Raw genomic sequence first — 15006 nt, forward strand, 5'->3', positions numbered from 1 at the left:
GGGTCATCTGAAAGATACTCCCTCAGACAGTGCACCATTCTTAGTACTGCATTAAAATATCTGTCTAGATTATGTGCTCAAGCGTGAGAATGGGGCTGGAACCCTTGGAAGTGAGTGTGCTACCACTGAAGCAAGGTTGCATTATACAGATAAAAACATGTGACAGGGACATTTCAAAAAGTTTAGATCAATCTTGAAATACTAAGAAAATGCAATTTTGGACTAACAATTGCATGATTTCTATAAAGTCGTTGCGTGATAATGGCTTCCCCGTTGTCCCCACTTGATGGAAGAAATGCAATTATCCAGAAATGCTATCGCAAAGCATAAACCAAAAAAACAGCAACCAAACCAATATCAAGTGATCATACTTGTGTGTATCATCTACATTTTGAATCAAGTTTCAACTTCCAGAAGTTAATTAAAAATAAGCACTCACTTGTTGCTTGACATAATATTAAATAAATAGCGTTTAAGAACAACATGCAGCAATTGGATAGGAATTTACATTTGCAATTCCTCACATGGGGAGTTACTCACTAAGATGTGTTTTTTTGTTTTCAATATACTATAACAATGGTGAAGTTGTCTCAGGGAACTCTTGTCCTTTCCATTAGCTGACATAGAACAAACAGTATTTGACAGTGCGCATACTCGCTCAACTAAGGAATGCCATATGAAGATTTAACACTGGAAGGTGGAAAGAAAAAAGGTAGAAAGTTCATAAGAACAGAATGGAAACCCAGTAAATAATTAGCATTACAAAGCCAAAAGCACAAGTTCAATTTCTTTATCTGGATGGAACTGGGTGAAATTACTTTTTATTTGCATGGAGGAGAGAGATGAATATGGATCAACAGAAATTAAATTGACCTCTGACTTCCAATCAAAGCTTAAACAGTTGTATTGTAGTTGTTGCTTTGGAAATCAAGCAGAAAGCAAATGCAATGCTTAGCATAGAATGCAAAAGAGACATGCACAAATAGCATGGTGGATTATCAGTTTTATTTAGCGCAAACATCCAATATTCTTCAACAAGTTATGGAACAAAAAGAAAGGTTGAAGATGGCTTGCTGCAAGATATTCACCAAGTAACAGGCTTTACTGCAATTGATCAGAATGCAATTAAAGTAAAACACACTGTTTTCCTAGTTCTAAACAGAAATTTCTTTAGAGATGGAGTTCAAATGTTGAAATGGTGACAATTTGGGCAGTCTTTCTATTGTAACCTTAAGAAATTAACTTTTAGGATTTCAAACCAAGCTGCAAATGTCACAAGTGGTCATTGATTAAAGGATGATAAATTTAAGCGCTAAAATGATAATAAACACTTAAAGAACAATCAATCCATGTTTTTAAAAGTGCTCTATGCTTTCACGATGTTTCAACTGTAATAATTTTACCTTAATATCCGCTCTCAGTTCCACTAGCTGTTCCTCAGACATGCGAACTGCATTGTCCGTCATTCTCTTTAACGCTTCAGCTCTCTTCTGGCGACTGTCCAGGATATCCACTGAAAAGCGTGCAGAAACAATAGGACATCATTCAGTAGAGCCTTACATTTATGTACAGTCAACTCTGAAAAAACCCATCCCACACACAATTCAGCTTCAAACTAGAATTCCAATTTGCCATATCTGTTCACTCGCAGAAAGCAAAACGTTTCTTCACAAAACAGGTCAGAAGTTAACCGTATTACACACTTGCTTTTTGTAAAGGAGTTTCTTAATCTGGCTCAGGGTGTATATCAGCCTCAAGAACTAGCTATTAACCTACTGCTTAACATGTATTCAACCGAACTCTTCACAGATATCAATTAAATCTAGCAAAAACACCAACAGGAGGCCTACCTCCCAGCAGGCGGTTCATTGGGGCATTAGCTGATGCCAGAGAGGTGGTTATTCACCCATCTGTCCTCTTGGTCAGAGGAAAACTGAAGGCAACTAAATATTCAAATCAATAAAACACAGATTACAGCAACATGTTTCATTACCCGCTAACAAGGCATCACAGGCTGTTCTGACAGTCATGGTCTGGTAGGAGCAGACTAGAAGTTACATTAGATAAACAGGTTGCTGTAGTTAGAAATGTATTTAATTAAGTCTGAAGATGGAAGCTTTTGGCAGAAGTGAGGGGATCCATAATAGCCCCCTGACTGAAATAAATAATTGTACTTCAATTGAAAGCTTTTCCTTTAATATAAATTCTACACCTACCATTTCATCAAATAGAACTGTATATAATAATGAAATAAATACATTTCCAGAGTAAGACAATGCATGACTTTCTTCTAAAATGGCAAAACAATGTTTGGCAACCCCTTTTCTTTCAAATTTTCGTTGATTTAAAATAAATTGTTCAAAACAGCAACTGTTGAGTATAATGTTACAGAACCAGACTGAGAAATAACTAAAATTGTAGTTGAAAAGTCACAACTATTTAAACTTGTGTTAATGGCTGCATTGACTATAGCATTAATAATGAGGATTATTAGATTTTCTTTGCACAATTTATGAACATAAAATCTAGAACTCATCATGGAAGACTAATTATAACAGCAGACAACAATTGCAAAGAACCAGAGTGAACCAAACTTCAGGAAGGGAGTCAACCTTAGCCTACACTCATGAGGGGATTAGCCCGTAAAGAAACAATTATAGAAATTATTTATTACAATCTATGGGTAGGTTTATGGATAGCTTTAGTTATATTGAGCCTAATTGTTTAAATATCAAATTGTTTAGATAATAACAATCAGTACAGTTAACTTCACAGATAGTGGTATTTGAGCTAATAGTGACTTTTTGCTCCACAGAGCATGTACGAACCCTTTGAGGTACAATGCATGCCAGATAGGAAGCTTTTAATTATTTAGACTGTTTCTTTTAAAGATTAGTACTAGAGGCCAAACACTTATGCAAGCCACTTGGATCTATATTCATTGCAACTAATACAACAAGCTACATTTGCAGTGGTTTGACAACTTACCATATAAATTCAAAGGGAATGATTCAGAAAACTTTAAATTGAAGATGAACATACTTTAATTTGGCATTGAAACATCAACTCATGACAGAAACATTTTTAAAATCAGCTATAAATGTAGAACAATGCTCAGGTCACCCTCTATGACATAGCCAGCCAAATATATAATCTCAAAAGGTCAGCATGTTTTCACCCCATCAGTGGGTTTCAATAAATTTAAAAGTAGTTTAAGCTTCTTTGAAAGCTTAATTTAAGCCTTCTTCAGAAACCTGAAGCTAATTTACCTGTAGCCTAATTTAGCAGTTTCACCTAGATGCATGATGTTTTCCCTGAGATAAGTGCACCATCTGGAGGCCTAGCCAAGAACCCAGAGCCTGTCATTAGTGGAATTAAATTCAAATCACACTGGTGAGACTGGGATTCAGTCTGATAGGGGGATTACATTACATAGGATATATGGCACAGAAACAGGCCATTCAGCTCAACCAGTCCATGCCAGTGTTTATGCCCCACTTGAGCCTCCTCCCATCTTTCCTCATTTAAATATACCATCATAACCCTCTATTCCCTTCTGTCATATGCTTGTCTAGTTTCCCCTTAAATACATCTATACTATTCACTTCAACCACTCCCTGTGGTCGTGAGTTCCACATTCTCAAAACTCTCTGGATAAAGAAGTTTCTTCTGAATTCCCGATTGGATTTCTTGGTGACTACCTTATATTGATGGCCTCTAGTTATGCTGTTCCACACAAAAGGAAACATTCTCTCTGTATCCACTCTAAAATTCTGAAAGGTTTTGATAAAGACTTCCATCAGGTTACCCTTCAGCTGCTTTTTTCCCTGTGAGAAAAGAGACCCAGCCTATCAATCCTTCGTCAGTCTTCTACTAAACTATAAGGCAGCAAACATGAATCTAGTTTTTGAAGTTCTAAATTGGTTCAGATCTGCAATCTGTTGAAAATAATGTTCAGTTATTAATAAAGGATGTGTGTATAAATACTAGAATAAGTAGTCATATTTAGATCCAGGCACAATAAGGGAATAAACTGGAAATGTCTTTGGTACACAGCACACTTCAACATGCATCACTCAGATTCACTGGGCAAATGCTTTAGGAAACCAGCTTGGATCCACTTGAAAAGGTGACTACTTCATGCAAGTGCTTCATAGGGACAGGAGTAGACCATTCAGCCTCTTGACTGTTCTGTCATTCAATGAGTTCATGACTGATCTGTGGCCCAACTCCATACATCCACCTTTGTCCCATTTCCCTTAATAACTTTAATTTGACAGATTGAAAAACAATTGACCTAGCATCAATTGCCACTTGTGGAAGAGTTCCAAACTTCTACCACCTTCTGTGTGCAAAAGTATTTCCTAATTTCACTCCTGAAAGGTCTAGCTTTAATTTTTAAACAAGTCAGAAACTCCCAAACCAGAGGAAGGATTTCTCTCTATCTACCCTAACTGTTCCCCTTAATAACTTGAAAACTTCAATCAAATTAACGTCAAAATTCCAAAGAATAGGACCCTAGTTTGTGTAATCGCTCCTCTTAATTTAACCCTTGGGAGTCCAGGTATCATTCTGGTAAATCTATGCTGTGCTCCCTTCAAGGTCAATATATCCTTTCTATCGTGTCCAGAGCTGCTCACAGTACACCAGATGTGGGCTTTGTATAGCCGAGGCATGACTTCTACCCCTCTGTATTCTAGTCCAGTGAGACCACACCTGTGTGTAAAATTTTGGTCTCCTTACCTAAGGAAGGATGTACTTGCCATAGAGGCAGTGCATCAAAGGTTCACCAGACTGATACCTGGGATGGAGGGAATGTACTACGAGGAGGGATTGAGGTGACTGGACCTGTATTCTCTAACATTTAGAAGAATAAGAGGTGACCTCATTGAAACACACAAAATTCTTACAGGGCTTGACAAGGTAGATGCAGGAAGAATGTTTCCCCTGGCTGGAGGGTCTAGAATCAGGGAACACAGGCTCACAATAAGGGTTAACCATTTAGGACTGAGATGAGGAGGAATTTCTTCACTCAGAGGATGGTGAATATTTGGAATTCTCCATCCCAGAGGGCTGTGGAGGCTCAGTCATTGAGTATGTTAAAAGACAGAGATCGATAGATTTCTAGATATTAAAGACATTATGGGATATGGAGATAATCTACCTCAGTGCGGGGAAAATTGCATTATCAGCCAAGATCTAGTTGAATGGTGGAGCAGCCTCGAGGGGCAAACTGGCCTACTCATGCTCCTGTTTTCTATGTTCCTAGTCCTCTAAATACAATGGCCAATAATCCATTAGTCTTACTGATTATTTTCTATAATTTTTCATAACAGAATGATCTATGTATCTGGATCCCCAAGTCTTTTTGGACCTTCACTGTTTCTAGCTTTTCACCATTTGGAAAGTACTCTGTTCTATCCTTTTAGGGTCCAAAGTGGAAGACTTCACATTTATCGGTACCGAAATCAGATGTCACAGTTGTGCCCATTCACTTAATCTATCGATGTGTTTTTGTAATTTTACACTTTCAGCTACACTGCTTACAATTATGTCTATCTTTGTGTTATCAGCAAATTTGGAGATGTGGTTTTCTATCCCATCATTTTTCACTACATTAAAGACCTTGAGGAAGTTTAATAGACCAGAAATATAACTGAGCACTCTACAAACTGCCACAGCAATAACTCCTAAAACAGAATCTTATTATAGATTGTAAAACAGTTCCACACTTACATGCTGCTGCTTTGACTTTATCCATTTCTCCCAACAGTGCCACCTCTCTGTCCATAAAACTGCAATTAAAGCATGAAAGGTTTATTTGTGGATTTCCACAATTGTAAAAGTGGTACCCCACTGGGATGGAATCCCTAATTATGACTGTTTTAAGTCATATTGTAACCCCTTATTAAAAATTAGAAAAGGACTGAGACCAAATTTTTAAAGAGTAACTTTTTAGGAATGTTATAAAGGATTGAGAATTGTGATACTAATCAAGTTAAGTATTTTATTCTTTTTTCTTTCTGTTGCAAAAACTTAATTTTACATTTTTCAACACATTTAAAGTAGTTGCAGCATGTAATCTATGAAAAGGTTACTTTTTAAAAGATGGTCTGATAAGTGAAACAAAATGGAATTTTTATCCATGTAGCTCTTGACATTGAAAATAACAGTTTTCAAAAAGGGATTAAAGTTTTGGATTATTATACAAAATGGAGAGTGGGATTTGGGGAAAACATTGAAAGACCAGGAATGATGCATGGCAACATTACTTTGCAAAAACATGAAGTAATTTAATTAGATTTTCTACCTCGAGTAAAATGATTCATAATCAACTACAAGTCAGGTGGCACTAACCTGATAATTAGTCAAGAGTATGCAAAAATGCAAGATTTTTAAAACACTAAAAAATGTTTTAGCAACAGTAAAGCCCCATAGTAACTAATTTTTTGGTATGAATTGTAAACTGCTTAACGTTGCATGTTCATCTTTAAATTCGGGGCAGAATCTTCCTCTAGACTCCCATAGGTTTAGTGGTGATTATGAGCTGGATCTCTGACCACTTTTTAATATGTAAAAGTGACTTTCCAATGCCATTTATTCCAGATGCCGCAATGCAAATATTGGTGACTATATTCTAATGAGCCAAAAATGAATGCATAATATAATTTGGAATAACTACACAGATTTGAAATCACGGCAATGTTGTTTGGTTAAGTACTAGTAATTGTATTCCTGAGGCTGGAGAACAAAACCATGACATATATTTTTGAAGAATACAAACATTTGAACCACTTCTTTGCACAGGAAAAGTCAAAGTATTATTTAAAAAATTTCTGTATCACAAAAGCAAACCACCAATTGATAATATTGTGATTGTGCCAATAATCTAATTCCTTTTATTTTATTTATAAAGTTACAATATTTCAAGTGGGAGCAGCAGTATTCCTATTCAGAATATGGATGAACTGAACAGGCTAGAACTTTTTATCTCACATGCAGCCTGATACCACTCCTCAGGCAACTGAAGTTGAGTGCAGTGTAAATGTTTTACATCCAGCATCATGATCATCACCGAACCTGATTAGGCGAAGTGGAGGCAGAAACCCGCAGGATGGGGGAATGATTTCTTCATTCCAAACAATTGAACATTGATCCAATCTTAAAAAGGTGACATTCATATGCTGTTTAAAAATTTCTCTTGTGGTTTGGATTATCTGAACCTCACTCTCCAAGTGATACCTCGCAATTCACTTAGCGATATCAATTGTTCTCCACACAATATATTCAGGTCATAAACTTTCCCTCAGTCAGCTGACAAACTTTGCTATCACAGGCACCTTCAACATTTTCCCTGTGAAAAATTGCCAGCTGAGCATGATGTGAAATACCTTCAAAACCTAATGGTAAAATGCAGTACACCATAACTGGAATTAGAAAGATCAACTTCATTACATCTGATGCGCTACAAGAATCCATCAGTGAGTGATTTCAAGGCTTTAATGAAATCCTGTGTTTCAAAAGGATATCTGAACGTGACTACATTAATTTAGTACTCATTAACAAAGATAGTGAGTAGCCTGGTACTCCATTTAAAATAAAAATGGAATAGCTTTCAGTAACATGATAGATATACAGTTGTTTGCATCACAGAGGCTCAATCATAGCGGTACTACACGAGCAGAAAAAGGTATCTGAGATTTACAATTTACATTGACCAGACAAAAATGTGTCCCAATTCATGACACACATTTTTGAAGAATACAAATATTTGAACCACTTCTCTGCACATGAAAAATCAATGTAGTATTTAAAAAAATTCTGTATTACAAAAGCAGTGAAATATTAGTTGAAGCACCATAAATAGAACTACAGGAATCATTTTTATCACAAACCTTTTTCTTCAAAAAACTGACTTTTGTAAGTAATAAATTAATATTGGGGAATAGAACTTTCCCCCCACCCCCCCCGCCAACTTCAAGCACCCAATGTCAGTATCAAGCATATCTGGTGGGGAGGGGGAATACTGTCAGATATCATGAATTGCCCATCTGTTAGAGCCAATCATGTACTGTGGGACCAGTGTTCATGTGTAGTGACAGGTTCCCTCCCTGGAAGGATATTGGTAAGCCAGTTGAGTTTAGCTTTCATGGTTATTTTATTTATTCAATTTCATAACTAGTGGGGTTTGAACTCTCAACCTGCAGGCTGGTAGTCTGGTACCCTAGCTGCTCAGCTACCGTTCTCACAATCATACACACCACTCATGCTCTACCATGTAATATGCCATGACAGGCACATAAATAATTTGCAGTACAGAGAGTAAGCGCAGTGTTTTGCGAGGATAGAGGCCCCTAAATATAAAAAGAGCTCATACAAATATATGTACTTGTCAACCAACCTAATGAACATAAAGTGTTATGTGATCATTCCCAAAGACTTTTTATGCCTGTCATCTTTTCTGGAATAAACTTCCATTAGACCTGACTGACAGCATTTTTTAGATTCTTAATTTCTGTTTCATATGTACAGTGACAAAATCTGCCAAAAGTGATGAAAACAGATGCAGAACCAACTAGTGGTAAAAGTTAAGTGACAAAAGGGTTTTTTGTTCAACATTTAATGAGAGCAGAACAGACACATTACCACAATGCTCCATTCACTTACTAGTACGGTCAGTCTCCATTACTTATATATTAAATAGCTGTAATCTCCCCACGTGGGAAAATAAAATCTGGCAAAACGCTAATACTATCGCATAAAAATAATATGGCATTAGAATTCCGGGATCTAATCTAATTTAAGGTCCACAGTGATGATAACAGATGGTGACAGTGGAAAAGACAACAGAAAAAGCACCGAGTAAAGAGCCCAGTGACTGGAAAAAGCAGCAAGAGAAACAACTGCGAGAAAAGGACAGCGTGGGGAAAAATTTCAACAGAACTCAAAGAAAGGCTTGAGTGAAGAAAATCCATGGTGAAAATCTTACCCTTATCAGAGTGTTTTGATCATGTTAAAGGCCTGGATCAAGCCAAGAAGTGGCAGAGCTGGTGTTGTAGCTTTACCAGGTACAGAACTGCTTCGGGGCTAGCAGAGGAGCCTAGCACGGAACAGCTCAGAACCCTTGTCTACGCCATAAGCAGTGGTGCAGATGACGTAATGATAAGACAAGGAATAAATGAAGAAACAGTCACATACTAAGGTATTATAAAAGCCTTTGATACATATTTCAGCCTTGGAAGGAACACCTTCGTAGAAAGGGCAAAGTTCAACAGATGTATCCAAAGACCAACAGAGAGCATAGATCCTTTCATTAACAATTTATATCGACTAGATGAAAATTGCAAATACGGAGCCCTGAAAGACAAATTAATTTGGGATTGCACTGTTGTAGGAGTCCTAGAAGGGGCTTTATCAGATTTTCTACAGTCGAGGGAGGATTTAACGCTATCAACAGCTGTTCAGTTAACAAAGCAAACAGAAGTGAGAAATGAAAATCATGTATTTATTTGAAGCGATAGGGAGATTTTGTGGAGAAAAACAACTGACACTACAGTTTATAGGACACAGAAGTAGCAGAGCACCTACTCAAAAACAGGGAAAGGACAAAGAGGGCAAGGTAGCTGCCATTACTCTGTGTTCTCGCTGTGGCGGGAAAAGGCTGCATTGACGTGCCAAAAATGTGCATTGCCATTCCTGTGAGAGGCGTGGACATTTTAAGTCTGTATGCCACAGCAAAAAATCTAACACAGAAATTTAAAGAGAAACCAATTAAAATATGTAGCATTCAAGAAATTGAAAACGCAAAAGACAATGGGCGGGATTTTCCGCATCCCCTGCTGCTGGGATCTTCTGGTCTCACCGCAAGTCAATGGACTTCTGGCTAGGGCACTGCCTTGCCTGCGGTGGGTCCTGCCCGCGAAGCAGCCAGAAAATCCGGGCCAATGAAGTGCCATTCTTGTGAGAAATTACAGGATCTAATGGTTTAATGGGAACTAATGGAGTGCAGACATTATGGTCAACGGACATAAAACAAACTTCAAATTAGACACCAGAGCAACAGTATCAGTTCTTTTAGACATAGAACAGTGGCTAAAGCAAGACTTCCTCCAGCCATCGACCACAAGACTCTTCTGTCCAGGAGGCATTCAACTGAAGGTCAAGGGACAGTTGACTGCTATACTTCAGTCCAAAGAAGAGAAATCACAGAAGCTTTGTACGTGATCCAAAACCAAGAGAGTTCATTATTAAGCTGAAAAACTTGCACAGATCTACAATTCATCTATAAAGTTGATGAACTGGGAAGCCCAGGAATACTGAAAGAATTCAGGACAGAATTTCCAAACTTATTTGGAAGTCTGGGGAAGCTGAAAACAGCCTATCACATCTCATTCAGACCAGATGCCAAACCAGTGTGCTCGTTCACCTCAAGGAAAGTTCCATGCCCACTTTTACAGAAGGTAAAGCAAGAAATTGAGTCACTGCTGCATCAGGGGGTCATCTCACCTGTAACAAAACCTACAAGTTGGTGTTCAGGTATGGTTCCAGTACTGAAACCAAACGACTTACTGCGAATCTGTGTTAACCTCAGACAATTAAACAAAGCTATGGAAAGGGAGATCTACCCAATGACATCTGTAATGAGAGTCTGGAAAGGCTAGCAAAAACAGGTTTTTAACCAAACAAGATGCAAACAGTGGTTTTTGGCAACTACCTTTGGACAAGGAATCCAAATTACTGACAACATTCATCAGACAGTTTGGGAGCTATTGCTTTAATCAACTACCCTTTGGTATACATCAGCACCAGAGATTTTTCAGAGGTTGATGACAAACATTTTAGAAGGATTAGAAGGGGTCATCTGCCACATGGATAACATCCTTATCTATGGGTCCACTACACTGGAGCATGATGCAAGAATGAGAGCAGTGTTGCAATGCTTGGAAGAAGCAGGACTAACTCTTAATAATAAGTAAGAGTTCTTGCAACCATTAAATTTCTGGGACACATTTTTCATGCATCAGGGCTGATCTTCCAAATCCAAGGCAATCAAAAAACTTCCACCATCTCGCAATGTCAGAGCTTCAACAATTCACGTGAATGGTCAATCAAGTAGGGAAGTTCTTACCTAATTTGGCCCATGTAAATGAACCACTGCAACAATTGCTTAGGCAAGACCAAGCATGATGTTGGGAAGAAAATCAACAAATTTTGTTCAAATGGATAAGAGATGCTCAATTCACCAAACATATTGGCTCACTAGGATTCACAACTGCCTACAATAATAGCTGCAGATGCATCATCAACTGGACTAGAAACAGTACTCTTTCAAATTCAGAGAGATTGTAAACGCAGACCAGCGTACTATGCATCTCGATCACTGACTGAAATAGAACATAGGTACGCTGTAATCGATAAAGAGGCACTGGCAGTTACATGGGCCTGTGAGCAGTTTGCTGACTACGTCTTAGGCCTAAAGCTTACGATTGAGACAGACCACAAACCATTGGTTACCTTATTAAATGCTAAAGAATTAGCAAAGATGCTACCAAGAGTCCAGAGATTTCAGCTGAGATTGATGAGATTCGATGCCACAACCAAATGTCCAAGGAAAACAAGAAGCTACAGTAGACACATTGTCATGCATTCCTATTGAAAATCTTGAACAAGAGGAAATAAATTTTGTCGAAGATGTGGACTCCTATATACCTCATTGACCACAAGAGTTCTACCAGCAACAACACAGACTAAATGAAATTCTAAAGGCACAAAAAGCAGACGAAAATGTGCTAAAATTCAGGAATACTGGATTAAAGGATGGCCAGGAAATGTTCCAAACAATCTCACCCTGATGCAATACTTTGAGGAATGAAGACATCTCAGTGTCTTGCTGATTTATGATGAGAGATTGGTAATACCTAGAAGTGCTCAGACTCAAAGTCCTTCAGAGGATACATCAGGAACACCTGGACATTACAAAGTGTCGTGCTAGAGTGCAAGATTCCGTTTGGTGGCAATGGGTCTCAAAATCACTGGATGAAATGATTTCAAGCTGCATCACCTGTGTGATCCATCACCAGGAGCAAAGGAAACCACTGATGGTATCCTCATTTCCATCCAGACCGTGGGAATGTTTTGGAATGGATCTTTGAGCTCAAGGGGAAGACATTCCTCATAGTTGCTGACTATTACTCCAGATGGATTGCGGTTAAATGCCTTCGTGGTCCCAACTTAGAAGCTGTTATTACATTACCAAAATAATTTCTTGCCACACACTGCATTCCAGACAGTCATTTCAGACGATGGCCAATGAATGTTTTAAGCAGCTCACAGATATCTATAGATTTGTCCACATGATTAGCTCACCCAGATACCGGCAAGCTAAACGGCTTTGTTGAAGAAGAATGACTCTATCAACATGGCACCTTTAAGCTACCGTTCCACACCACTCCAGGATGGTCTGGCTCCATCCAAACTTCTAATGGGAAGATGACTGCGGATTCAACTTCCTGTTCTTCCGCACACACTTATGCCATGACTCAAAGCAGCAGATAAAGAGAGAGTAAGGGAGAAAGAGGATAAGTATTGTGTAAATCAAATCAGAAACTATAATCAACACCGAGTACATAACTTATCAGAATACTAGGTCACGGGAATCAGTATGGATTTGTGACCAAAATCACAAAGGCCAGGTTTTGAAAAAACACTACATCCACGATCTCATCTTGTAGAGACTGAAAATGGAATAGTGAGAAGAAACAGAAGCCCACTTGCATCTACAATGGAATGGAGGAGCCACCCAGAAGATCAGGAAGAAGACCGGAACAGTGAGCTGGTTGTCTCTGATGATTCGTAAGGGAGATTGGTGAAAGCATCACAACGATTATCTGTGCGAACCAGGGATGAAGGCAGAGACTTCAGGGGGAGATGTAGGATAATGTAAATAATATATTTAATAGGGTCAGAGACTTGGGGAGAGATGTAGTATAAAGTGTTAATGCTAAATATGTAAATAGACTGTCTACATCATCAGTGATGTAAAGTCACATGGCAATAGAGTATGCTGAGAGATAGTTCTATGTGAAGCCTCGTGCTAAGCCTTGTACTTTATATAGTTAGAAGAATGTTCAATAGAACAAAGTTTACTGACATCCTTGTCTCTATCAATCCTGACCAAAGACAACTTAATCTAAGACCCACAAGGATGATAATGGAATGTCAGGCAGCTGGATGACCAAAACCATGACCTCGGGGTAAACTTTCTTTCACCGTCATCTCCACTTATGCCTCCATTAATTCAACTCTTGCATTTTTTGTTGTTTTCTCCTTTCTCTCTCTCCCTCCCTCTCTTTTGTACATCTTGATCCCCCTAAATGCCTCTGACACATGGTAAATCACTGATTTACTCAATTGGTATCTGTTACCTGTTCTTAATTTCAAACCAAGATGTTATGGGTTGCAGATGGAGATGGCGGGGGACATATAGAAGCTACAATATGCACAGGTGCTCAAGAAACTTAGAATTGGATGGAGGAGGAGGAGGAGAAAATGGGCTGGGGTCTGGTGCTGAGAAGTGAGGGGATGTTAAGTGGGATCAAATGCTACATATATACCTATTATAAAAAATTCTGAAAATGTTAAATGCAATGCATGATATCTTTCATAGATGTAATCTAATTTACATTATGCTGTGCTTTGCATTTTAGTCACAATGATTATTTCGCTGACTCTCTGCCTGTTGTAAGCGTCACAGTTCATAAAAGAACCAAATCCCAGAGTCAAGATGTGGAGCTAAGAGGTTTAAATATCTTCCTATTTTGCACCCCTCCAGCAACTTTTGCCCACTCCTCTTAATGATCAAAAAAAAGTTGGTTGGAGAACAAAATAATATCCCAACTAAAAGGCAGTATTCTTTTGCCTTTGGGGACATGTATAGATATGTTAGGATCACACATGTGTGTGAATCTCCAGCAACTTTTAATTGTGTTTTAATGCTAAGCATTCCTTGAGTTTTATTCTGTGATTGCAATATATCAGTATGCTGGAACAGGGCATAAAGAACACCACCTAAATATACACTACACACACACACCCCCCAACCCACCCCCCTCCGCAAATGATCGAGGGCCTTAATAACAGTCAACAAACCCTCACACTAATCACACTGTTATTTTAATTGACAAGTTGTCAAAAATGTACTATCCGATCTATTAGTTAAATCTATAATGTCCACAAAATCTATGTATTTTTATGAATGTAAATTAAAAGGGGTAAAATGCCCCGAGACAGCAGACGTATAACTGGCGCAAATCAATAGAAAACAGGAAACAGAACATGATCAAATTAGATGTCATATTATCAGTTTCAGTGTCTAACCATGGATCAAAATGACACCACTATCCAGAATACTTACGCTAGTTATCTGACTGACCAAGTTGCAGCTGTGCTCAAATTTCCACCCTTTTGGTGCAAAAGCAAAATACTGCTGGAAATCTGAAATAAAGGCAGAAAATGCTGGAAATACTGAGCAGGTCTAGCAGTATTTGTTGATGAGAAAAACAGTTAACATTTCAGGTCAATCACTTCTTCAGGTTCTGGAGATAGGTCCTTGACCTGAAGTGTTAACACTGTTTCTCTCTCCACAGATCCACCCTTTTGGTGTTGTCTTCATCTTCAATTCAGCTTTCAAAAGGCAGCTGTTTCAGCTTTGAAATAATTAAATGTGCTTTGCATCATCAACAAATATTTTTACAAATAGTCGTTTGGTCGTACAGAATTTGATTGCTGAAAAAATACATTTTGTCGAAGTTTTTTGCCTTGCACTCATCAGAACAAACACAAAAATACCAATGTCAGGGGAAGCAACAACTTTGGCAAGTGGACTCTGATCAGTAGCGTCTACGTAAGTATGGGCTGCCCAAGACACACAAAAGTGATGTCTCTTTATGCCCTATCTTATCTATGACTGGCTCTGCACAGCATGAATTGGCCAAGTGGCTGGGTAAA

General features: G+C 38.3%; 1 protein-coding gene across 2 annotated transcripts in view; it reads right to left on the reverse strand.

The window, feature by feature from the left end:
• spats2 (spermatogenesis associated serine rich 2) overlaps positions 1 to 15006 on the reverse strand; it is a 110104-nt gene that overhangs the window by 14409 nt on the left and 80689 nt on the right. For both annotated transcript variants that reach the window (XM_041180494.1, XM_041180495.1), the window contains exons 9-10: positions 5737 to 5795; positions 1404 to 1513 (exon numbers count right to left, since the gene is read on the reverse strand). In XM_041180494.1, coding sequence (XP_041036428.1) covers positions 1404 to 1513; positions 5737 to 5795 — 169 coding nt within the window. The remainder of the gene's footprint in view (positions 1 to 1403; positions 1514 to 5736; positions 5796 to 15006) is intronic.

This window comes from Carcharodon carcharias, chromosome X, assembly GCF_017639515.1.
Source record: "Carcharodon carcharias isolate sCarCar2 chromosome X, sCarCar2.pri, whole genome shotgun sequence".
NCBI classification, from domain to species: domain Eukaryota; kingdom Metazoa; phylum Chordata; class Chondrichthyes; order Lamniformes; family Lamnidae; genus Carcharodon; species Carcharodon carcharias.